The 26,032-nt window shown below is 37.3% G+C and overlaps 1 protein-coding gene and 1 long non-coding RNA gene across 2 annotated transcripts in view; both read right to left on the reverse strand.

Annotated features, from left to right (window-relative positions):
- The window catches only part of LOC136694206 (zinc finger protein 850-like), a 241,995-nt gene extending 216,527 nt beyond the window's left edge, over positions 1-25,468 (reverse strand). The window contains exons 1-2 of the mRNA XM_066667587.1: positions 25,325-25,468; positions 20,792-22,245 (exon numbers count right to left, since the gene is read on the reverse strand). Coding sequence (XP_066523684.1) covers positions 20,792-22,136 — 1,345 coding nt within the window. The 5' untranslated portion in view covers positions 22,137-22,245; positions 25,325-25,468. The remainder of the gene's footprint in view (positions 1-20,791; positions 22,246-25,324) is intronic.
- On the reverse strand, positions 154-7,584 carry LOC136694270 (uncharacterized). The gene is made up of 9 exons (XR_010802158.1): positions 7,520-7,584; positions 7,133-7,353; positions 6,299-6,458; positions 5,316-5,462; positions 3,742-3,840; positions 3,132-3,211; positions 2,734-2,864; positions 2,479-2,602; positions 154-1,779 (listed from the first exon to the last, which is right to left on the reverse strand). It is a non-coding gene; the product is annotated as an uncharacterized lncRNA (long non-coding RNA).
- Positions 25,469-26,032: the final 564 nt, after the last annotated feature.

The following is a 26,032-nucleotide window of genomic DNA, read 5'->3' on the forward strand; positions in this document are numbered from 1 at the left end:
AAACACATTTATCTTTCTTTATCCATCTAGTGCAGCATATCTTTCATCACTCCTCTGCAACACAAACTGAAACAGCTATTAGTTAATTACTTCTGTTAAATAGTCATATTACTACTCTCTTAGTATGGCAACAGAGATCAAATAATCTGGGTCTGAAAGTCAAAGTGCTTTTAATAAGATGGCACAAAATTGAATAAAAAATATTTTTATACAATTAAAAAGGAAACTTGAGTCATTTAAGTTTCCATATAATAGAACACATTTTCACACCAAACCCCACTGTGAATGAACCACTCTCAAAAAGTGAACAATGCAAATTTCAAAATCTGGTAGAACATCTTCAAAAAATATAACAGGGTTCTACTGCTTGTTACAGTTTTGCAGAAGTATTTAACATAGTCTAACCAAATAAAACTAAAGCGTACCACTGGCCATCTATAAAAACATGGCAGCACTCTCAATTCAAACATTTCATCAGAACCATCATCATATGATAAAACACTTGCTTCTGTCTTTTACATAAAAGGGCCCATATCATTGAACATTTACAGCATTACCTACTCAGTCTACAGCAGTTTAGCCCATCCATTCATCTTGAAGGTAAATATAAAGTTATTTTTTAAAAAAAGTGTTGAATGAGTCACAATGCAGTGCAATCAGAACAGAGTTTATACATCATTGCCAATATTTCTGCACAGCCTTAAGAAAATGCATCACTTCTCCTAGAACATTTTTGCACTTAAAAGCAAGTTTAACAAGTTTGCCTGTTCAAGGCCGTTATTTGATTTTTTACATAATCAAATCAAATCAAATTTATTTGTATAGCGCTTTTCACAACTGATGTTGTCACAAAGCAGCTTTCACAGAATTCCAGTAAGGGAAAGATTTGACATGAAATGTAAAAAAATGTAAAAAGCCTCAAGTGAGCAAGCCAGGGGCGACAGTGGCAAGGAAAAACTCCCCAGCTGAGGAAGAAACCTTGGGAGGAACCAAGGCTCACAATGGGTGACCCATTCTCCTCTGGTCAATCTACTGGTAATAATAGTTAATAGTCCGTGAGAACTTCAGTGTAGGGGCAGCTTCAAGGCACTTGGTGGTTGCTGGAATGTGGGCAGCTGGTCTGAAGCATGGAGGAGGATCTCGACAGTTATCCATCAGTGTCCAGTCGTTTACTCGGAAAAAGGTAAAGGTATAGAATTAGTTTTGAACTGTTTTGTGTTTGTACAGCAGAAAATGTGAACATTTCCAGAGTGTGGCTAATGACTCTGGCAGATCTGACTATGACAGCTTCAACTAAAAGGAGAGAACCAGAAGGACACACAGACACGGGAGCATCCTGAAACACAGGCATCCCTCCGTTCCACCGTCAACAAACCTGAGTGATCGCGTGAAGCGGCTGGACGACAGCACCAGCGTCTCAGTTTACTATAATTCCCTGTGTCCATGGACCCCCCGGATCTGCCGCCTTTATCTATGGGGGAGCATTAACTACCAAAAGATAGAATAAACAAATGAGTTTTTAGCCTAGATTTGAAGATTGCAACTGTGTCTGAGTCCCGAACATTTTCTGGAAGATCATTCCAGAGTTTGGGGGCTTTATAAGAAAAGGCTCTTCATAAAATTTTATACCAGTCCATGATCTTCTCTGAAGAGCATGTGGTTCAGCATTCAGACACTGCAAACAGTCTCTCTTACCAGGAACTTTACACATACTAATGAATTTCATCAAATGCCGTTCAACAGCTTTTACCTCAGCTTCATCCCATTTCTGTGGCAGTGCTAAGAGAAAAACAGAAAATACGAAAAATATTAGATGCTAGGACAATTACTGAAAATAATACATATCAAATGTTCCTCAGCCTTATCACCCCAGTTACCACTAAAATGTATACCTAATAATATATATATATATATATATATATATATATATATATATATATATATATTATATTTTATTTTATGATTAAAGTGATTACATGTTTAAAAAGATGATGTCCAAAGGCAAGCAAATGACATTCTTTGAGAGATACCAAAGGCTAAGCTACACATTACATTTTATGATTTAACATTTATTATTAAACACTGTGCATAATAATCACTATTTGTCTGAGGGTTGAGATCTAAATATATCCTCTTTACACATTAACTCTGCATTTTTGTATATAAACCGAGAGCATTATATATAATATAATTTATACTGCTGTAAAAAAATATTTTTATACATTTTATTTATTATAAAATTAATTTATATAATTCAAAGCTGAACCTTTGCAAAACTCTACTGTGTCAGAAAGAATTTCTACATTCATCTTAAAAAGACATTATTCTGAAATAATTTTAACTTTCAGTTTGGGGAAAAATAAATAATTACCCAGTTTCCTATTTCTTTGCAAATATAAGCACTATATTTGCAAACAATTTTGAGAAAGGGAGAAAAGTACATGTAAACATAGAAAACTGCATTTAATTTTCCCTTACCCTTGTTCCTGAGCAGATCTCTACAGAACAGGTTGTAAGCAGGTAGCTCCCTGGTATGAAGCTTTGGTTTAGTTGACATTTTACTTCCTGGTTGTTGTACTCTTCTGCAGTTTCCAATCCAATTCTGAAATACAAATAAAATGAGTTACAAAATATGAAACCCAAAACACATTAAATACAACAGTGGTAAACACAAATATACAACTGTCGACAATATTTAACTCAACTACACAACTACAAACCACTTAACGTCACCTCAATAACATATTGTTCTAGCTCAGTCTCAGCTACTGCCCTGCTGATAAGAGGTGATCCAACTTTAGTCATTCCCTGTTCAAACAAGACCCAAAGCCTGAGCTTTTGGAAATCATGTATTGTTGTTTTTACTGAAAAGTAAAAAAAAAAAAAGTTCAAATTAAACACACACACAAACAAGAAATGGTTTAAAACACATGTTGCAAACCATTATAAATGAAATTACACCATAAAAGAAATTCAAATGTTGCCCATATGAAAGCATCTTAGTCAATATGTTAAATCTTAAAAGAGAACAATCAATCATTTAAACAACACCTATTTGCTTACACATTTAAAACAATAAGACATAAAAATTAATTTCTACATTTACATTAGCTAATATAAAAAAGGCTTACCCCCTTGATTTGTCTGAGCCATGTAGACCCTTAAAAAACATAGTTATGTCATGACCTGACAAGAAATCCTGAACTGTATCCTAAGGAATACACAGATAAGGGCTGGACAATATTTCTATATCAATACAAAACATAATAGAAAGTGTTTCAATAATTGTGATGTGAATTTAATACATTTCCAAGCTGCATTGGCTACCCTTAGCTGCTCGCGTCAAATTTAAATCACTAATGATGGCCTTCAGAGTATTCAATGGCTCTGCTCCCATCTACACCTCAATAGACTCTTAAAACCATACATTAGCGCCCACCCTCTCCGTTCCTCAAAGGAGCGGCAACTAACATGGCCAACCCCCCGTACAGGTCAGTCGAGGCTATTCTCATCTCTGGTACCACGCTGGTGGAAAGAGCTTCCAAGCACTATCAGAGCAACAGGAACCCTCTCCGCATTCAAGAAATCCTTGAAGACCCAGCTCTTCCGAGAGTATCTCTTGCACTGAAAGTCTTTCTTTAATGCACTTATTACTTCCTACATATTGCACTCAATGTAAGGTATTTTGCATAAATTGTGCTGTAGTTTGTAATGGTGTAAGAAGGAGAGAACAAGAATTACTTTGTGGGGATGACAAGCTTTGCATAGCTGTGCACTTGAGTGGTAACTCCTTTTGACTCATCTCCTGTCATGAGCTGTTGTAGATCTGAATCTACAGACCTGGGAGGACATTTCAAAAGTACAGAGTCAATGCTTATCATATTTTTCAGAACCATATAATTAAGTACAAAACAATTAGAAGAATAATAATTCCTGGAATGTGAGTGAAGTTTCTCAGCTGAATAAAAGCGTAAAACAAAGTCCCCAGTTGTTAAAGTACCAGTAGGAACAGGTAAGTATTTTATACTGAGTCATATAAATCTTAATCTGTTTGTTATGGGAAGGTACACTGTAAGAACCAGTTAAACCCCCCTTTAAAACTCAGAGAAGATGCAGCAAGTGTCAGGGACTTGGATGTAAAAACGTGGGCTGCTAAATATTTTAGATGTACGCTGTAAATACACTTTAAAATGCGAGAAGATATATTACGTGTTGGGGGCGTAAACGTAAAACCATACATTTTAGATGCACTGAATTGTAAGGGAGGTATGGGAAGTGTTTTGGAGGGTGTTGTGACTGAGTCCAAGAAGTAACTGATGTAGACTAGTGCTGATATAGTTATTAAGCAATCGTCTCAGGTTGTCCGGTAAGAACAAAGAGATGTAATTTCCAAACCGTTGGTTTATTAACACACTCTTCCCAGACAGCTCAGGCACGTCGGCAAGATGTAAATGCGACGTTCACAGTTACATCGTTAAAGCGTCTATCGCAGCTCGTTTGCTCACTGCCGCAAAGTCGCAGAGACATCGTAACCTGATGTTAAAACGACGTCTATCTGCTTTCCAGACGACGTACCTCGCATGATGTTTTTGAGCAATCTTTACGGCGTTCATGTGATGCTCACGGCGCCATTGTTATAGCGTCTATGGCAAATCGTTTGCTCATTGGCAGTGCGTCGTTGAGACCTCGTTAACTGATGCTTCCTGGACGATGCTTCTGAGATCTCTAAAGGATGTTCATACGCCGTTTGGCGCCAGTCACCATGCCTCTTATTGTCTCTTTGCTGATTTTTAATTTTTTTTTTACTTATATATAATGCAAAATATTGTTTTTATTTTGATTAATATGCCAGAGTGCCAAGAATGGTGCTTTTAACTCAATTTTAAATTTTTAATTTTGAAACTGAGTTGGATTTTTTCGTTAATTTTAACTGTGCGTTTCGTAATAAGTAATATATGGTGTTCAGTTTTTGAAAAAAAAAAAACTGGCAAGAGGAGCTCACATAACAGGGTGTAGAAGTCCTTCATAGAGTTACAGAGTTTCAGCCAATCTTAATTTTATTTTGTTTGAGTATGAGTTTAAAATATATAATATAAGAATTTATATAAAGAGATGGCCAATATACAATGTTGAAAAGTTGTATTTAAAAACAAACAAACAACGAATTACTGTAAACATGAAATACATTAAATATTACTATTTTGAAAAGTTGTATTTTAAAACTTTTTTTACACGAACAAACTTAACAACAAATTAATTTTTAAAAATATTAAATTATTATTTCTGTAACAAAACAATAAAAAACGACTGTTCACGTTTGTGGACATGAAGGGGTTAATGCATGGTGATGCGTGGTCTTCTTCGATTCAGTCTGTCAGGCACCAGTCTAAGCCAGTCTTTGATTGCCTTCTCCGCTTCGGCTTCATTTGGATGGGACAGCTGAGGATTCCTCATCGCAGACACTGTAAGTAAGACATTTATTAAATGTAAAATAACTTGTATATTTTGGTTTCTAGATTATTACTTTATTTTCCATTGTGATGATGTCGAGCCTGTTGCTAATACTTCGTTTAAGGTGCTATTGCTATATTGCTAATATTAAATTTAGATGCTATTGAACATCATTAGACAAATCGTGAAAATACTTTAAGGACATTTAACACATAACACACAGTGAGTCTGATTTGTTGAACACGTAGCATAGTTAAATTATGGTCCAAATATAACAAGGGCCTAGTCGACATGGTTGTCTGCTTAATACGTGTACCCTTTTTATTAACTGAAAATGTATTGAACAGCATTACAACAAGGATATTTACATAATCTATACGACATTAACATACCATTCTATATACAGAGTATGGTATTTTAAGAGCCTAAAACATCTTATCAGGGGATAATATTAAGCTACAGTCAAATATACACCAGCAAGTTGTGCTTAGAAGGCAGCATTTCTGATTAAATGTATGTGCATCTAAAAATATAAGTGACACACAATTGTTTCATGTAATAAATGGTGCAGATTATTTCCAAGATAAGCTGTCTTCCTTCCTCGCAAAGTTGGAGTTATTTACTCAGTAGTGTCCAGTCTTAGCCACAGAGAACCACTTTGGTTGCAGAAGCACACACATGATCGTTTGTTGAAGACTCTTCTGATTAAAGAAGAATGTGTGCTCCTGGAGTATGGCATGAATACATGAAACAACACTGGGACATTGTGAATAAAATTGTTCACAGTTGTTGTAAAGATGTGGTGTCATCTTTGTCCTGCTTGGTATATACTTATTTTGATACTTACAGACTATGACATCCTTGATTCGAGTGAGTCCAATTCCTCTTTTATCTCCTCTGCCACACCAGTTCAAAGAGACTGCCAGGTGGGGGAAAAAACTTTTTCACAAATCCTCCATATAGTTTTTTTTCATTGTTTGCCCCCCACCCAATGACAGTTTTGACACCTGCAGAGAGACAGACAGAGGAATGTAACCTGGGACTTCATTGATTCATTCATTCATTATCTGTAACCGCTTATCTAGTTCAGGGTCGCGGTGACCTGGGACTGACTTAATGAAAACTAAAATTACAAATTTTAAGCACAGACAACAGAGTCTGTTCAGAGTCAGAATCAGAGTCATGGATAGTTTTTTATTGCAACATTCAGACAAACAAATAAGTACTTCAATATTTTCTTTTTTTTTTTTTTTTTCAGAAATTGTGTCGGTTGATGGCTCCTGTTTTCATTTTAGCCTATTGATATTATATTTCATAGCTTACCTGTAATATGTGATGACATTTGAATTAACGTTGTTATAGCTTTGATTTTTTTAATGCCTGTGGATAGTGAAATAGTGGCATACAAAACTGAAACTACATTTTTGGGGTGGGGGGTCATGTTCGAGTAAAAAAACAGTGGGGGGAGGGGATTTTGTTTTTTTATCGTACTTTGTTTTATGAAACTCATTATAAATTACGTTTTTAGATAGTTATACTGTAAACACTTTAAGATGTGTATGAGGTTGCTGTAAGAAAAAACTAAGAAAACAGAATTACTTTTTTCCTTAATGTTCTTTGCTAATCTTCACAAAAAGTTCACTTTTATGAGCTTGTTAAAATGGTATATTTTCGTACTGACCGTTTTTTTTCTTGTGGCGGTGTTGGATAGGCCATTTTCCAGCTCTTCAAAATCCTGTGCAGACTGGAGGGGAAGTAGATTTTCTTCAGAATCCTCTTCCAGTTGTGTTTGTTGCAGAAGTCCTCTGCACCTATCCCCTGCCATTGACTGCACAACAGCAGTTAAATGCTGAAGTTGCAGCTGCACCTCCCCAATGGCCTCAAGGATGCACCGTTCGGTAGCTATGACATATGACATTTATATGAATATTCACATCCATGAAATAAATATTTACAGAAAGGTCTGCATATAAACATATCAGTTTACACACACACACACACACACACACATACATATATATATATATATATATTTAATTAGTAAAGAATGAACAAGCTGAAGACATACATGTACACTGGGAGGGTATGAGACGTCCTGAAGTGCAAACTCTTGATGCAAAATTAGAAAAACATATATGCAGTAATCAAAGTTAAGGCAATGGCATTTGTGTAAATGATCTTAGGTATGATTTATATGTACTATATCACAGCCATTTCAACATCATTTTCTGGTAATTGGATGGTACTTTGACTGGCAAGCAGTGTTGTAATATTGGCATCCTCAAGCTGGGTATAAATTAATACTTAGATATTTCTCTTTAAGACTTAAATGGTGCCCCTCAACATCCATGTAATGTGAAGACCCAGTGGAAGTATTATATTGCACCATATTTTTTGGTAACACCTTACATTAATATTCGCTAATTAATCATTATTTATAGAATGAATAATGAACAATTTCCCATTATTTGCTCAGTAGTTAATACTACACTAGCTGTTACTAAGCATTAACTGTTACCTAGCGATTGATTCATTTACTAGGCATTAGTAATTAAGTGAACTAATTAATAGGTTAGTTTATATCTTAATTACTCATTATGTGTACTAACTGCTACTTACTCCATTGTTAATAAATTATTAAGTAATTCATGTAAAGAATTAACATAGTAACTTACTGTTACTTATGCCTTAATGCTGCTAATTATTATAATGAACCATTAATATTTAGTAAATATACTACTAATTAGTTTATTATTAAGTATATTTGTTTATACTATATCAAAGTTGAATATGGTCACATCTGCTCATGAAATGAGCAAGCACAAATTCATTGATAATTTTGTTGTCCATCAATTTAATCTTTGGTGTATCTGTAAACTCGTGTTTGGTAGTTCTGAGTGTTTGAGTGTAAAGCGTTGTCATTAACTAACAAAACATATTATTATCTTTAACAATTTCAAGCTTGCTTGGTGGTTAGCAAGATTGCCTTACAGCACTGGGGTCTTGGGTTTAAGACTCGATCTGGGTGGAGTTTACATGTTCTCCTCGTGTCTGCGTGGGTTTCCTCCAGGGACTCTGGTTTCCTCCCACATTCAAAAACATGGAGGTCAGGTAAATTGTGTGATACCCTGGTGTGAATGAATGTCTGTCCTTTACATCAAACACTAGAACAGCACCTGAAACATCTAGGAATGTTGCCTGAAATGACCATTGAATGTTGGTTAAAGGGAAACATTTTGCTTTTTGTTTTAACTACTAGATTTTATACAATACAAAAATTATGCTACTAACCAATTAAATACAATTGAATGTAATATATTTATTTGTATAGTACCTTTCATACAGAAACAACAAGAATGTAGAGTGCAAACTCTTGTGCCAGTGCTGCTTCGTGACGTGTGTGAGAGTCAGATTCTGGTGGGGCTTTGTTGTTTTGTGTACACACATCACATATCTTTGTAGGTGCAACACCTTTCAGGGTCCTCCAGAAAACTTTGGTTGTGTTGTAACTGGATTTGCAGCTTTTCTGAACCTGGATCATGTTTAAGAACTTGCATTTGTTTTCTGAATATGTATCATTTTTGTGAAATGAAGCCCAGGTGTTGTTGTTTTGATGGATGTGTTTTGAAGCTTGTATTTTTGCAGTGCTTTTGGGCTTTCTCTGCCACTGTACCCTCTGTCACATTGACCATTGTTCAGTTTCTGACCACAGGATTGCTGTTGTCCAGATGTCTGGGTGGTGGATCATTCTCAGCTCAGAGGTGACACTCAGTGTATTGTGGGTGGTGCTATTATGAGTGTCTCAGACACATCAGTGTTGCTGGAGTTTTTTTTTTTTTTTTACACAAACTGTCACTGCTAGGGTGGGAGCGGACCACCAAACAAGTGCAAAATAAAGTGAGGCCTTATAGTTGCCTCCCCTATTGCAGATATAAATGTTACTTGAGGTAATAAACTCACAAATTTTTTTTTTGAAGTTGCCACAAAGTATGCTAGTAACACAGGTGCACCACTTGGGTTAAAAGCGCTGTATAGTTGAAATCTTTTCCTACTTGATGCTTTAAGGAACCAAGTCTATAAATATTCCTCGAACTTAAACACTGATCCCCCGTAGTGCCTAAATTATAATTACAATGTAGTATTTGTATTCCTAGCTAGAACTTTTATCCACATTTATTGTGTCCGATTATGGAGGAACAGATTTGGACAGGGCTTTTTAACTGTCTATAAATATTGTCTTTATTGACCTTCATGCTTATTAACAAATGCTAGAAGATCTTTGATTATTATGATTAATATTTAATGTAAGGTGCATTTCTCTTGGTTGTAATTGGCCTGAGAAACAGATCTATATAGGATCTATATTTCACGACAGAGATAAGTGTGAAATGATACTATTGAATGTATTATTTTAGAAATAATAAAAATCAGACTTTTCTGAAATGAATGTGAATTTGAACGGGAAATTCATCGAGTGCAACATACGATGCTGAAGTTGGCTATATAAATATTCCACAGTAAAACTTCATCATATTCAGGATATTAATAGTCTGTTATATTATGTTTTCAATGAGCCTTTCAGATTTGAGACACTTTGAATATAAAGAGATCATATCAAATGAATTAAGCCAAATGTGCAATTTCTCCACACATTCTATCATGTCCAGTGCTATGTTCACAGGGCAATTACAAAAAAAAATCCACAGTAAAATTTCTTCATCTTCAGGATATTAATAGTCTGTCTTCAGTGAGCCTTCCATATTTTTGAGACACTTTGAAAATAAAGAGATAATTTTCGCGGAATGAAGCTAAACGTGTAGTTTTTCCACTGTATGGAAGTTATGTTGTTATATTGCCATCTATTGGCTTATTTTAGCCATATATGGCACAGATGTGGTTGTACTGTGAAACAAGCACTTCGGAAGTGAACTTGGAAAATTTCTTAAGGTGAATTTTCTGTTCCACCTTAAACGGCAAATAGGAACTATTGCTTCATTTAAGGTGGAACGGAAAATTCTAATGTTAGCCAAGAAGCTAACGGGCCAGCAGTATTCGCGCTGTGGTCTCGCGCGAGTGTCCTGTCAGAGCCGTTTAACGGCACTTTTTCCAGTTACAGTAAAATGACAATTAGAAAATTATACCTAACGCAATCGAGTACTCAGTAAAATTGTTAAATAAAAATTTGTTAAAGAATATATTGATTGTTAATGGTAATAAACTGTTCAGTTTCGCTGTTGAAATGAAAACCGGGGTGGGGTGGGGGGCGCTTTGGGGTTGGTATAAATTGCAGGTTACCAGGAGTTCTGATTATCTAACAGCCTGTTAATTTATTTATTTATTTATTTTTACCGCTGTGCTGCTACTTACATGCATTCCTCTGAAGAAATCCTTCAGTTACTCATCCAGGTCTTATAATACTTCTGTTGGATGCTTATTGGTCCTTTCTTATAGTCTACTCTCAGTCCATTGGCTCAGTCAACATTCTAGAATGTCGTGGTGAATGTACTGATTTTACAGGTCAAATGTGTTAAAGAAAGACAGTTAAGTTATATTTTTTACTCTCAGCATATTATAGATCAGAGGTGTTTAGTCCTTATTGCAAAGGTCTTGCAGGTTTTTATTATGTTAAGGTAGAAGCATCACCTAATCAGTTGTTGGAAACCAGTTTATTAAAAGAACTGGAATCGCCTGTGCCCCTGCTTGGAATGAAAACCATGCAGCCCTCTGTGGTTATATTTGATGTCAGGATGCTGTTCAAACTATGGTTCCATGATCATAGCCACCTTTTTACCCATTTTAGTTTTGCTAGACACAGTCAGTAGAACAGTAACCAGAGAAGATTTTTTCTACTGTGAATGGTTGTGTTTACAGAAAAAGCAGCAGACTTGGGACTAGAAGGTTGCTGGTTCAATTCCCATGACCAATAGGAAAATTGCGGATGGGGAGAGTGTAGGAACCGCACTGCCCTCCTACATCACCATCCACATGTGCAGTGCCCATGAGCAAGGCACATAACTGCTCCAGGTGTGTTCATTGACCCTAGTGTGTGCGTGTGTTTCTGTTCACTGTCACGGATGAGTTAAATGTGGAAGGCACATTTCATAACACGTACAATGACCAATAATTCCACCAAATAAGTATCCACTAAGTATCTGTGTGTGTTTAGTCTACATTCATCTCAGGTGAATTGAGTGTTTAATGAATTATGTCTGTGTTAAACTGTTTTTGTCAGTGTTTACATTGGAATTGTGAACTAACTGACAGACACAGGATGTGCTATATTTTTGACGCAGCACTTTTCTCGGTGTTTAGGTTCTGTTGCCTCCATGTGGCAGATTGGATGGGTCAGAATCACATGACTACAGCTCAGTATCGTTAGTTTAAAAGGGACACTACACCCACACGCACCAGGACATTAACAAAATTAAAATGGAATGACCAGGATTAAAAGAAACATCAAAATAATAAATATTTGCAAGATTTGCATTAATTAGATTCTGAATGTGGAAATTGATTTAATTTTCCATTAATTCCCCAGCTCCACCCGTTGCAATTTTCATGCAGAAACAGTAATTCGTGATCCTGACACTGTTGCTCTGATAACTTTTTAACTTTTAAAAATAAATTTTACAGGTTTTTCCCCAAGAGAAAAACCAGAGGGAAAGCTCTGTTGGAGAAGAAGAAGATAGAGTGACCCAGGAGAAAACTCAGGAGCCTTTACCAAAATACCGGCCAGACTTGCACGGCACTCTGAAAAGAGAAACCCAAGACTGAGCACTGAGGTGTGTGTTGGCTTCCCTTAAGTAGGAGTAGCCCAGGTGGAACCAATTGCCCCAAATTAAGAGTGCACACAGCTCCGGGGACCTGGAGGTTGTGGGTTCGATTCCCGCTCCGGGTGACTGTCTGTGAGGAGTTGGTGTGTTCCCCCCGTGTCCGCGTAGGTTTCCTCCGGGTGCTCTGGTTTCCTCCCACAGTCCAAAAACACACGTTGTTAGGTGGATTGGCGACTCAAAAGTGTCCATAGGTGTGAGTGTGTGAGTGAATGTGTGTGTGTCTGTGTTGCCCTGTGAAGGACTGGCACCCCCTCCAGGGTGTATTCCTGCCTTGCGCCCAATGATTCCAGGTAGGCTCTTAATTTTTTTAACAGTATAACTTAATGATGATGATGATAATAGTGAGCCAAACTGGGCTGGTATTTTAATGCTGGCAACATTGGTCAGTATTCGTCAAGCTTCTTAATATAAGTGAGTTTCAGGATTTCTTGATGCAAGTCAAAGTAAATAAGAGATGGATCTGATCTTAAGTCAACACTCCTACTCTGATGAACTTCATGAACATGGACCACACAGCAAGAAAAGTTATTCACAATTATTTCTATAACCATCATCTAAATTTTCATGATTGTGACAGTCCTATTTGCCACTTGGTGTTGACAGATTCTGCTGCACTATTGACCCTAGTCCATACACTTGTATTTACATTTGGTAATTATAAAAGTTTTAACATTTTGTTTATATATATATATATATATTTTGTTTAGTGGATTTCATCACTGCCTGTAAGCATTAGATAGAATGAAGACACTTATATTTACATTAATTCTTCACTTATGGCAGCCAGCTCCTTATTTGTATTGATATTTATCAAGCTTTTTATCGCTGGCTTTTACAAAGAGTCCCACAACTTTGTCTATTCTTAAGGTCAGTTTAGTCAAGTATTCAAATGTTATTTAGAAAAGTTAAAGTTAAAAAAATCAATCTCTTTCTTTCTTCTTTGTAGAACCATTTGAAGACTCCTTTTATGCTTGGACATTTCGAGTGAAGTGAACCTCCAAACAAATATGAAACTTCACATCGAACAATATAAGATTTGCTGTCTAACGAGACAAGTCGGTTGCCTCATACCAGCAGTATTTTCTGTGTGCACGAAACTAAAAAGGAGGAACAATGAACTTTATTTTAATAATTGGGAATAGTTATTTTTCATGACTAGTATCTCCATGATTAAAAAAATAATAATTCATTCTTATGGAATTTGTTCATGTGTTCATATGTACCATTGCCTCATAACAGGAAATATACAAATCAAGCAAATGAAGACATATTTCAAAGAAGTAATTTGGCTTTGACTATTTTGGTTGTGATTAATGACTAATCTTGCCTTGCATCCTTGATTCTACCACACCTCCAACTCATTGTACACAAGTACTGTATTTAATGACTATATTGTTTGTATACCTTCATACCTTCACAGCACCCCCACAGAGCAGGTATGATTTGGGTGTGCATCGTTCTCAGCATTGTTGTGACACTGATATGGTGGTGTGTTAGTGTGGTATAAGTTGATAAGATGCAGCTGTGCTGCTGGAGTATAAAATTATATCTGCTCTGTAGGTGTCCTAATCATTTAAGAACAGGATGAAAAGTGGCCAACACAGTATAGACCTTCAAACATGTGTATACACCTTGTAGAAGAAGAATATGTTCATGAGACCTGGTCAAAAATTGTAAGTGATGTGTGGTTAAGTACCAAAACATGAGAAATTGTGCTGGTGACTCATAACTATTTCTGCTCTTAGCCAAGAGCTGATTCATAGATATTTAGTAGCAGCAATTTGGTATGTTTAATAGAATAGTTCCATCCTGCTCACAAATTACACACAGTAAAAATAATAAAAATGGTAGAGGTACATTATTGTCACTAAAGGTACAGTGTAAATGTGCCTTTAAACGTTACAGCAATGGATTTAAAGTCCAGTATTGTTCACTAAAGGTACATTAAATTCTTTCATTACAATATTTAAATATAAACCCGTGTAAAGAAAATGTCCTGGAGATAAAATGGGGTGTAGGGATTATATAATAAAATATATAATATGAATATTCAACACAATTTTAAAATCTACCATTATAATAGAATAAAGCACAAAGTTCCCTAAAGAAATCCTTGAGGGTACCCCTAGTGACAGTTTTTCTGAGTTTATAAACTGACAAGCTGTGGATGGAGCAAATAATAACACAAATATACCTTTAAAAAAAAGTTGCTTGATGTTATTCATCTGTCCAGTTTCATTTTATTAATCTCTGTAATGCAGGTTTTCCAAATATATAGAAAGTAATTTGTCCCTCTTGAAACACTGGAATGTCCACCACTCCACTTTAAAAACTACTGTATGTAGAGTCGAAACTTGTCAAGGTGAAAATCCTTTGTTTGAACACTTCGGATTTTCTCCTATCTTTATCGCTCGTGTCAGTATGGACTTGGTATTGAGCGCTGGGTTTGGTGGTCATATTCAGAGCTCACTGTTGCTTTTCTGGCGTCGCCGCGATGCAACGGCGATGAATATCACGCTCCTGTTTTATATCGCACCACCGATGTACAGGTGATACACACACGACGTTCGAAATTGGAACGCGATGTTTTGGCAATATACTGATATAAATTCGACGTCTCATGGACGTACCTGTGCTGTCTGGGTTGTATGCATGCCACTCAATATCAGTTTGAAAGCTTTGTGATTAAGTCTAACCCGTGGTTTCTATTAAGAGAAATAAACAGAATATACACAAGTATCAAGCAGTGCAATGAACAATTATATGGAAATAGTATTGTGCACATACAATAACAACCACTCACTACAAAGCTTAACTGCTGCAGATATAATAGTAAATTATTAACATCAGAAATACAGAACTATTATAATTACTGCTAAAGTGTATAGGATACTGTCCATTTAAGACTACACAGGTCGCTATGTCGCATTAATCGCACAGAGGCTAACTCTCTAACAGCACACGAAGCACCGTACTGTTGAGACAGATGCACGGAGTGGCTAGCAAAAAACTAGCTTGACCCTCTTTCTATTTCAGCTGACTAAACAGTGATTATTAATGCTAAACTGAGTAAAGAACATTAACATAAACTTACAGTCTCGTGGACGCACGATAGAAACAATGATAAATAAACTGTCCGTCACAAAGCCCGCAGTATCCAAGAGCACACTGTGCTAATATCCTTCACTGCCCTGCTCCCAACTCCGCACAGCAGCAGGTCTAGGTGACTCAGTTACGAGGCATCCGACAGAGTGTTCTGATTGGTTCTCTCTAGTTGATCACTGTCCGACCACCAAATCAGCACGTGAACAGTTCACATTATCCACTATCCACACAACAAAGGCTACTCAGCTGGGCACTGCAAGTTAGGCTGACTGCATTTTGAACAGGAAGGTATACTGTAAATACCCGTTAAATACACTTTAAAACACCGGAACGTACACCGTAAAGCGTGTGAAGATACGCAGTAAGTGCCAGGGAAGTACACGTTAAGACACAGACTGTATTATAAAGTGTTACCGAAGATCATTTGTTATCTTGACTAGAGCTGTCTCAGTGCTATGATGTGGCCTGAATCCAGAGTGGATTTTTTCATACATATGATTCTTATGTAGATATGAACTGAGTGGTTGGGCCACAGCTTTTTCTAAGATCTTGGATAGAAATGGTAGATTAGAAATAGGCCTGTAATTAGACAATGTGCTAGCATCAAGATTTGGGTTCTTGATCATAGTTGTAATAACTAGTTTAAAAGCTTTGGGTACATGGTGACATCGGGTGGCAGCCAGGTCAGATTTAATACTGTGGGTTGAGTTTGTTGTCTAATATTCTCAATTTTCTTATTAAAAATGTCCATAAAGGCTTTACTGGTGACAGTTGCTGGAATTAGTTGTTCAGAACCTGCCTGATTTTTTGTAGTTCTGGAAAACACACTAAACAGTACTCTAGGATTATTTTTATTATGGGAGATCAGCGAGGCCAGATATGCTGAGCGAGCTTTAGTGAGGGCATTTCTATACTCTACAAGGCTGTCCTTCCAGGCAGAGTGGAACACCTACAGCTTGGTTGATCTCCATTTCCGCTTTAGTTTCCATGATGGTTGTTTTAAGGTACAGGTTTTATCATTGTACCATGGGGCAAGCTTTTTCTGTCTCATACTTTTTCTTTTAAGTGGTGCCACACATATATATATATATATGTGACAACTGGCAAAATGTTGCAACTTTAGCGAAAACGCCAATGTGTTGTAGAATAACATCTGTACAGGTAAATAAAATGAACGAAATAAACAAATAAAAGAACCAAAAGCAAACAAACAAAAAAATTAAACTCCATAGACCTAAAAATATGCCGTTTGTACATGAAAAAAAAAACAACCTCTGCAGATGTAAAAACATGCTTCATTTAAGCAATATTTATTTTAAAGTATATCAGGAAACATCTGAACAAAAGACCGATCATCTTCTTGGTGTACTGCCTTTAATATTTACTTTAATAAACAGAAACATGTATATAAAAACAAATAATTTAGTTAGCTATTTCTTTACTGTCACCCTACACTCAATCTGGGCGGCTTCTCCAACTTCTTCATTGACCCAAAATATGTCGCCTTCACACATATTTCTCCTGTCACCTGATCTCTGTTTGACACTAAAATACAAATGAGAAAACAACTAGTCATTCTTACTGTCATAGATGCTATTTGCTTAGTACCAAGTTAAAAATTATTCACCTTAGATTGTGATAGTTAGCTAATATTTATGTTTAATAGACAAATAAGACAACTTAAACGCTGAATTAAGAGCTTATGATGCTTAGTAAGCTTTAGTTTAGCTTAATATACTGGCGCTAACACCTAGCATTATGCTAACGTTCATAGTTGTCAATATAATTCAATATATACATTTTGAACCCTTTTTCTTTTTTGCTTGAAGAAGCCATGGCCCATGTCTTGACGATCTGGTGAACATCATTGATCATCATTCGAGGGAGGTCTTGCAAACACTGTGTGTAGAACGCCATTGCCATTCTCTGCTCTAGGTCTCTAGCCGACCAGAACTTAAAATACCATTCTGCGAATGCAGAAGCGTTACGTGCACAGAGGCAATTCTGTTCAAAAAGTTGTATATTATACTCATTCATTACACACAGCCTGATATATTTCAAGTGTTTATTTCTTTTAATTTGACGATTATAACTGACAACTAATGAAAACCCCAAATTTAGCATCTCAGAAAATTTGAATATTGTGAAAAGGTTAAATATTGAAGACACCTGGTGTCACACTCTAAACAGCTAATTAACTCAAAACACCTGCAAAGGTCTTTCCTCAGTCTAGTTCTGTAGGCTACACAATCATGGGGAAGACGGCTGACTTGACAGTTGTCCTAAAGGCGACCATTGACACCTTACACAAGCAGGGCAAGACACAAAAGGTCATTGTAAAGAGGCTGGCTGTTCACAGAGCTCTGTGTCCAAGCTCATTAATAGAGAGGCAAAGGGAAGGAAAAGATGTGGTAGGAAAAAGTGTACAAGCAATAGGGATAACCACACTCTAGACAGGACTGTGAAACAAAACCCATTCAAAAATGTGGGTGAGATTCACAAAGACTGGACTGCAGCTGGAGTCAGTGCTTGTAAAACATGCGTTTCAGCTGTCGCATTCCTTGTGTCGAGCCACTCTTGAACAAGAGACAGCATCAGAAGCATCTAACCTGGGCTAAAGACAAAAAGGACTGGACTGCTGCTGAGTGGTCCAAAGTTATGTTCTCTGATGAAAGTAAATTTTGCATTTCCTTTGGAAATCAAGGTCACAGAGTCTGGAGGAAGAAAGGAGAGGCACAGAATCCACGTTGCTTGAGGTCCATTGTTAAGTTTCCACAGTCAGTGATGGTTTGGGAAGCCATGCCATCTGCTGGTGTTGGTCCACTGGGTTTTCTGAGTTCCAAGGTCAACGCAACAGGAAGTTTTAGAACACTTCATGCTTCCGGCTGCTGACCAACTTTATGGAGATGCAGATTTCATTTTCAACTCACCTGACCTTAACCCCGTAGAAAATCTATAGGGTACTGTGAAAAGGAAGATGCAATACACCAGACCCAACATTGCAGAAGAGCTGAAGGCTACTATCAGAGCAACCTGGGCTCTCATAACACCTGAGCAGTGCCAGAGACTGATTGACTCCATGCCACGCCGCATTGCTGCAGTAATTCAGGCAAAAGGAGCCCCAACTAAATATTGAGTGCTGTACATGCTCATACTTTTCAGTTGTCCAGCATTTCTAAAAATCCTTTTTTTGTATTGGTCTTAAGTAATATTTTAATATTCTGAGATACTGAATTTGGGGTTTTCATTAATTGTCACTTATAATCATCAAACTAAAAAAAAATAAACAAATGAAATATCATCCATCCATCCATTATCTGTAACCGCTTATCCAATTTAGGGTCGCGGGGGGTCCAGAGCCTACCTGGAATCATCGGGCGCAAGGCAGGAATACACCCTGGAGGGGACGCCAGTCCTTCACAGGGCCAAATGAAATATCAGTCTGTGTGTAATGAATGAGTGTAATATACAAGTTTCACTTTTTGAATGGAATTACTGAAATAAACTTTTTCATGATATTCTAATTTTATGACCAGCACCTGTATGTGCTAACAATAATGATGAGTCTGCAAATTTCCAGCATTCCAGACATGTCAAATATGCATTTAAAGATAGTTGGCACCTGAATTGTCCTAACTCCAGTAGACCTGCTTTATGATAAAACTCAGTGATATTTGTTTGGAGATGAGATCAGTGACCAAATATCTGATCAGCTTCATCCAGACAATTGTCTGCACGTGGGGGCGCTATGGAGCTCCTGATCCACTCCCAAACCCATGCTCTATGAAAATTATAATTAGTGTTAATATAACAAGTGGGAGGCCTGTGTCAATTTTCATTTTCATTTTTTGACCTTTGAAAAAGCCTCACAAATGTATGACTTCTTCCACTGTGGCATCTACAACATTATTGCTTATATTTATATCCAATTCCTTACTTTATAATTTAGAAATATTTAATTTCATGATTTTCATTAAAAGGTCTTCTATCATTTACAAATAGAGAATGGTGATTATTGTGAACATCCACACAATAAATAAAAAAATAAAGTAACAAACAAGCAAGTTGTGTCTTTACGACCTTTAAAAAGTACATTTTAAAAAGATTAATTTGTCATGATATCAAAAGATAACTCAAGTGACGCTTGTGGATTAAAAACAGTTTAATATCCTACAGAGGGCAAACTAAAGGCATAAACAAAAGTCTGAAGTCAAGCCAAAAATACAAACAGATCCAAAGGGCAAATTCAAAGAGAGAAAAATAGAACCAATAAATAAAGCACTGAATGCACAGATAAGGCAATACTCTTACACAATCTCAACCAACACTGTATTTAAATACTCTGTCTAATGAGCATGAAGGAGAAACAGGGGTGATTGATATTCAGAAGATTTGGAACAGTGAAAAGATCTCAGATAAGTGGAGGTGGTCATGTGATAGTGCTTCATTTAATTTGTATTGTCTCTATTTGGAGCACAGTGAAACACAACAATGACAGTGTGAATGAGAGGGTAAATAGCACCTGTAATAATTAATTCTGAGGTCACATCTTGAAAATAATGTTACGACCTGGTCTAGGGCAGACCGCAACACAAATATGAAATAACAGACAGTGTGATGAGTGCAAAAAAAACTACAACTTAGGACAGTTTTGTGAAATGTATTAAGGTGATCGATAGTTTAGTGAACCAGAAAATTGACTTCAGGAGTGATCCAGGCCAAAACAACAAACAAACCCCACACTAACTACTTTTAGGTACACTAACTAACCTGTGAAAGACGACAAAAACAAAGATAATGTGCTAACCTTACTCCCTTGCTGTGTATAAACAGAGACAAACCCCAGTTCCCAAAACAAAAACGGGAGCCACTCCCTACAACTGGTACACGTTTACGAATATGTACATCTTACAGACAGGCAACATTCACAAAAAACATTCAACAATTAACAATTCAACACTAAGCGAGTTCAACAGCACAAAATGTAAACAGTCAAGTGAGGAAGCATTCCTCTCGTGTGTGACGTAACCCTCTCTTTTATAGCCGATGGTTAAAGCCAAACCATGGACCCAGATTCTGGCATCCGGCATGCAGTCACTCAAGAACCCAGGAGTGGATCCTATAACATATGGACGGGACAGGATAGAGATACAAGAGAACATCCATGCCCATAACAATAAAAATAAAAGTTCCATAAACAATCCATGGCATCTGGTATCACACAGTTCAATCACATGTCTCCAAATTCCCAAGCACTACACAATTCAGCTTTAAGGATATTTTTACATTTAATTTGACCCAATACAATAATTAAATCCCAATCTCTGAAGGTAATCCCTCACTCAGTGCTAACTTTTCTGGTTCTGGGTGAACGCAGAGATGTCTCCGGACAGAGCTCTGACGACTAAAACTCTTCCCACACTCTGAACAGTGATACGGTTTCTCTCCTGTGTGAATGCGCTGGTGTATTTTGAGATTAACCTGTTGAGTAAAACTCCTCCCACACTCTGAACAGTGATACGGCTTCTCCCCTGTGTGAATGCGCTGGTGTGTTTTGAGACTACCCTGTACAGTAAAACTCTTTCCACACTCTGAACAGTCATACGGTTTCTCTCCTGTGTGAATGCGCTGGTGTGTTTTGAGACTGATCTGGTGAGTAAAACTTTCCCCACACTCTGAACAGTGATACGGTTTCTCTCCTGTGTGAATGCGCTGGTGTCTTTGGAGACTACCCTGTTCAGTAAAACTCTTCCCACACTCTGAACAGTGATACGGTTTCTCTCCTGTGTGAATGCGCTGGTGTCTTTGGAGACTACCCTGTTGAGTAAAACTCTTCCCACACTCTGAACAGTGATACAGTTTCTCTCCTGTGTGAATGCGCTGGTGTGTTTTGAGACTAAGCTGGTGAGTAAAACTCTTTCCACACTCTGAACAATGATACGGTTTCTCTCCTGTGTGAATGCGCTTGTGTATTTGGAGACTACGCTTTTGAGTAAAACTCTTCCCACACTCTGAACAGTGATACGGTTTCTCTCCTGTGTGAATGTGCTGGTGTGTTTTGAGACTAAGCTGGTGAGTAAAACTCTTCCCACACTCTGAACAGTGATACGGTTTCTCTCCTGTGTGAATGCGCTGGTGTGTTTGGAGATTACACTGTTCAGTAAAACTCTTCCCACACTCTGAACAGTGATACGGTTTCTCTCCTGTGTGAATGCGTTGGTGTTTTTGGAACTTACTCTGTACAGTAAAACTCTTCCCACACTCTGAACAGTGATACAATTTCTCTCCTGTGTGAATGCGTTGGTGATTTTGGAGACTACCCTGTTCAGTAAAACTCTTCCCACACTCTGAACAGTGATACGGTTTCTCTCCTGTGTGAATGCGTTGGTGTTTTTGGAGACTACCCTGTTCAGTAAAACTCTTCCCACACTCTGAACAGTGATACGGTTTCTCTCCTGTGTGAATGCGTTGGTGTTTTTGGAGATTACCCTTTTGAGTAAAACTCCTCCCACACTCTGAACAGTGATACGGTTTCTCTCCTGTGTGAATGTGCTGGTGTGTTTTGAGACTACCCTGTTGAGTAAAACTCCTCCCACACTCTGAACAGTCATAAGTTTTCCATTTGTTTTCACTTGTCTGAGATTTCCTGTTGGATGTGTGAGTGTGGGGATTATCCAAGGATGCTTCCTGAGAACTGGAGCTTCTGTCCTCCATATCCTCACATTTAATCCCTCCTGATCTCAACATTGTGTTATATTCCACTTGGAAATGTTTCTTGATGCACCTGTGGAAAAAATCTGGAACTTTCTTGAAAAACAGGAGCCAGAGAATATATCCAAAGAGATGGTCTTCTGTCCTGGAAGACAAGAAAAAAACAAAGATAAATTAGTTAAATTCTCTCTCCCCTGGCTCTCTATTGGAGACCAATATTCTCCTGAATTTGTAGTCAGTTCCACCTTAAGTACTGCTACTGAAACAGCAAAAAATTAGTCAGTGTTGACAACTCATGGTGCAGGAATAGAGCAATATCTAGGACTGGTCAATATAAGCGCAAATCAATATCACAATTAATTGTACATTTTACCACGATTAATGAACAATTATTTTGTTTTTGTATTTTTGACCCTCACAGTTCAGTGACGAGGTTTGAGCTGTAAATATGCTCCAGTATTAAATATGTTTTTTTTTTTCTAATGTCACTGAGAGCTTGTTTACATTTAACTTTTGTTCATTGTCGTCTTAATTATACTCAAACACAGCAGGTCCAAAACCAGACACTAGCTGCTCGAGTCACTTGGTCTGATTTGGCATTTAGGGTGCGTCTATAGGGCAGATAGGGGCAGAATCACGTTACTACAGCTTGGTGTGTGGTTTTAAACACACAGTGGGGACATAACAGACTAATAATAATGCATATAACTGATATAGACAAGATTATGTCAGTTAGAAATTCTAAATATGAATTTTGATTAATTGCCCAGGTATATTATCTTAAGTAAACATGGTATAAATGGGGTGTAAACATCTTAAACACATTTATCTTGAGTAAAACACTGTATAAACGGGGTGTAAACATCTTAAACGCATTTATCATCAGTAAAACAGAGAAGGGTATCTCTGCAGACCGGAGGCAGCTCCAAGTGAGCACGGAAGAATATTTTAAGCACGACTCAGGCATGTTGCTGGCTTCGAAATATGTAGATGGCATGAAGATCATTTATGGAGATGACTCAGAGGCAAAAGAACCCTTTTTATTTGTTTTTGAAAACAGGGGTAATATAGAGCTGTTTCTAAAAGCTTGTGTTGATGAGCAGGGTATCAGGGTCAATGTGATGTTTGTGGTTATGCCATGCCCCTTACCCCAGAATTTTTAAGGCATGTTAACTGGACTGTAGGGCCCCTCGCCTCAATTCTTAAGGCACATATACTACACTCCAGAGCACCTTATACACCACAGTTCAGACAGTGTGTATAGTTTGATACTTTTAGAAACCTAGGCTGTCTGTTAGTAAAATGCCCTGCACAAAATAGGTATCCTAGTTATTTTCTTTCTTCTAACACATTTCTATAACTAATGCAGCTCAGATTGCTCTGTTTGAGCATTGTTTGGAAGTTTGAGAGAATGTCAGCGAGTTCTTTGGGATTATTGTGTTAGATTATTGTGTATTTTGTAGTACAGCTGTGTGCCTGGTGACCATGTAATAACTGTTTTGTTTTCAGTACCTTGTAAACATCGAGTACATTTTCAGCATTATGTGATTCACAGACTTGTGTTTGGCTTAATATGTGTAATTCTTGCAATAAATAAAGAGGATAACCATTTAACTGAGACCACATGTACTGAGAATGATAATGTTTGCTTACATATGGGCTACTACTCACTTCCTAACAAGTGACATGACAGTAAATATGGGTTCATCAGCACAGCCAAGTCCTGGGGTGCTATATATTCCTCGCCTGGCATTAGGTTCATGTTTCTCTACTCCAGAGAATCCAATTCTATTGTCAGTATTTCTGTACAAGGATCAGAGAGGCAGTGAGTGCACGTCTGCACATCTGTGTTAGTAACGGGTGCAACTTAATGTAGAATACATTTATTACAAATTTGTCCTCAAATATTTGTGCATATGGTGTATTTCTGAAATAAATTGAACTGAATAAATTAACTGTATTAAAATAAATTGATAGCCCTTCGGACGGCACGGTGGTGCAGCAGGTAGTGTTTTGCAGTCACACAGCTCCAGGGACCTGGAGGTTGTGGGTTTGAGACACACTCCATGTGACTGCCTGTAGGTGGATTGGCGACTCAGTGTGAGTGAATGTGTGTGTGTGTGTGTCGCCCTGTGAGGGACTGGTGTGTTTCTGCCTTGCACCCAGTGATTCCGGTTAGGCTTCGGACTGGACCCACCGCGACCCTGAATTGAATCAGCAGTTTCAGACAATGAATGAATGAATGACAGTCCTTCTACAAATTCACATGCACAATCCAGGTAAGAATAAAGGAGGCTTTCTGACAGTCTAAGCCAGTGTTATCCAGTTCTGATCCTATTCTACCTCTTCAAACAAACTTGATTCAACCAATTTTGTGAGTAGGGTGTTCCAGGACCTGGTTCTGATGCCAAATCAAAGCATGTGTGATAATCTGAACAGAGTACTCTATATAACAAGGACATACTTCTATAAAGAATAATTTAAAACCATGTAAAGGAACTAGATGAAGTACAGTGAACATCTCTGAATGTCTGTTTATATTCTTAGTTTTAAGTTGAGCCACATTTCCTGAAAGGTTGCACCACCATCTTGGAGTTCATTAAACCATAACTAAATTACAGTGATCTTCCATCTTATTAAGTTCACCTCACTTGTAGCTACATGCACTGACTCTATTGTCATATACACCCACTATGACTGAGTGCTCATGGGAGGTTTGCTGAATAGTATGATTATTTGATAATGATTAGCACCATTTCTCCCATGTCCATTAATGGAAAGGAGCTGCTTTAAATGTTTATTTCAATAGTGGGCCGTTTTCTATAGTGTTACTTAAGGGTTTACACATTTAAACTCATTATAATCCAATACTGTGCTGAGTACAAAACAAATAACACAGTCCTATAGTTCTGTAATCAAATTAAAATAATGATTGTAGACATGAGAGACCTAATGGATTTCATGAGGTTGCAGTTCACCCCATAATCAGATTACCAAAATATATAATTAAAATATCAGAAGTGCCATGTATTTAGTTTTCACTGAAACCTAATTTTAAACTATATACATAGCAGAGGGAACCTAGTTCTGTTGGAGAGAAACTATGCCCTTTTTTCAAATTACAAAGGCTGCTTTTCCTACATTTGCCTTCCCACAAAACATCTAGATACACAGACATAGAAACATATATAAAATATATATAAATATAAACATAGATCGCCCACTTGCTGCATTACGCCCCTCCCACTTGATGGCCTCCGGACTGCAGAGATATGTAGTTGGTAAATATCTTAAACACATCTTTATCTTCAGACGTCTATCTTCAGTAAAACACGGTATAAACGGGGTGTAAATATCATAAACGCGTTTATCTTCAGTAAAACACGGTATAAACGGGGTGTAAATATCTTAAACGCGTTTATCTTCAGTAAAACACGGTATAAACGGGGTGTAAATATCTTAAACGCGTTTATCTTCAGTAAAACACGGTATAAACGGTGTGTAAATATCTTAAACACGTTTATCTTCAGTAAAACACGGTATAAACGAGGTGTAAATATCTTAAACACGTTTATCTTCAGTAAAACACGGTATAAACGAGGCGTAAATATCTTACACATATTTACCGTCTGTAAAAAAAAAAAGGTTTTGATTTCTCTCCGACACAGCTCTCCTCCTGCTTCTCTCTCTCTCTCACACACACACACTCCGCTCCACAACACCCGCCCCCTCTCACACGATTGGCTGGAAAATCATATCAGCTGCTCTCCTATTGGACAGTGCCCACAGAGACAGCGTCCTCAGTCAAGAGGATCATTTCAATAGGTTGTTTTCAGTCACGTGGTTACTCCATACAGTGGACAGGAATAGAACATGTGTATGGCATGCATTTGGGACCAAAAGTATGTGTCTGTTGTTGTATTGAGAGGTGT

Source organism: Hoplias malabaricus, chromosome 4, assembly GCF_029633855.1.
Source record: "Hoplias malabaricus isolate fHopMal1 chromosome 4, fHopMal1.hap1, whole genome shotgun sequence".
Classification (NCBI taxonomy): Eukaryota; Metazoa; Chordata; class Actinopteri; order Characiformes; family Erythrinidae; genus Hoplias; species Hoplias malabaricus.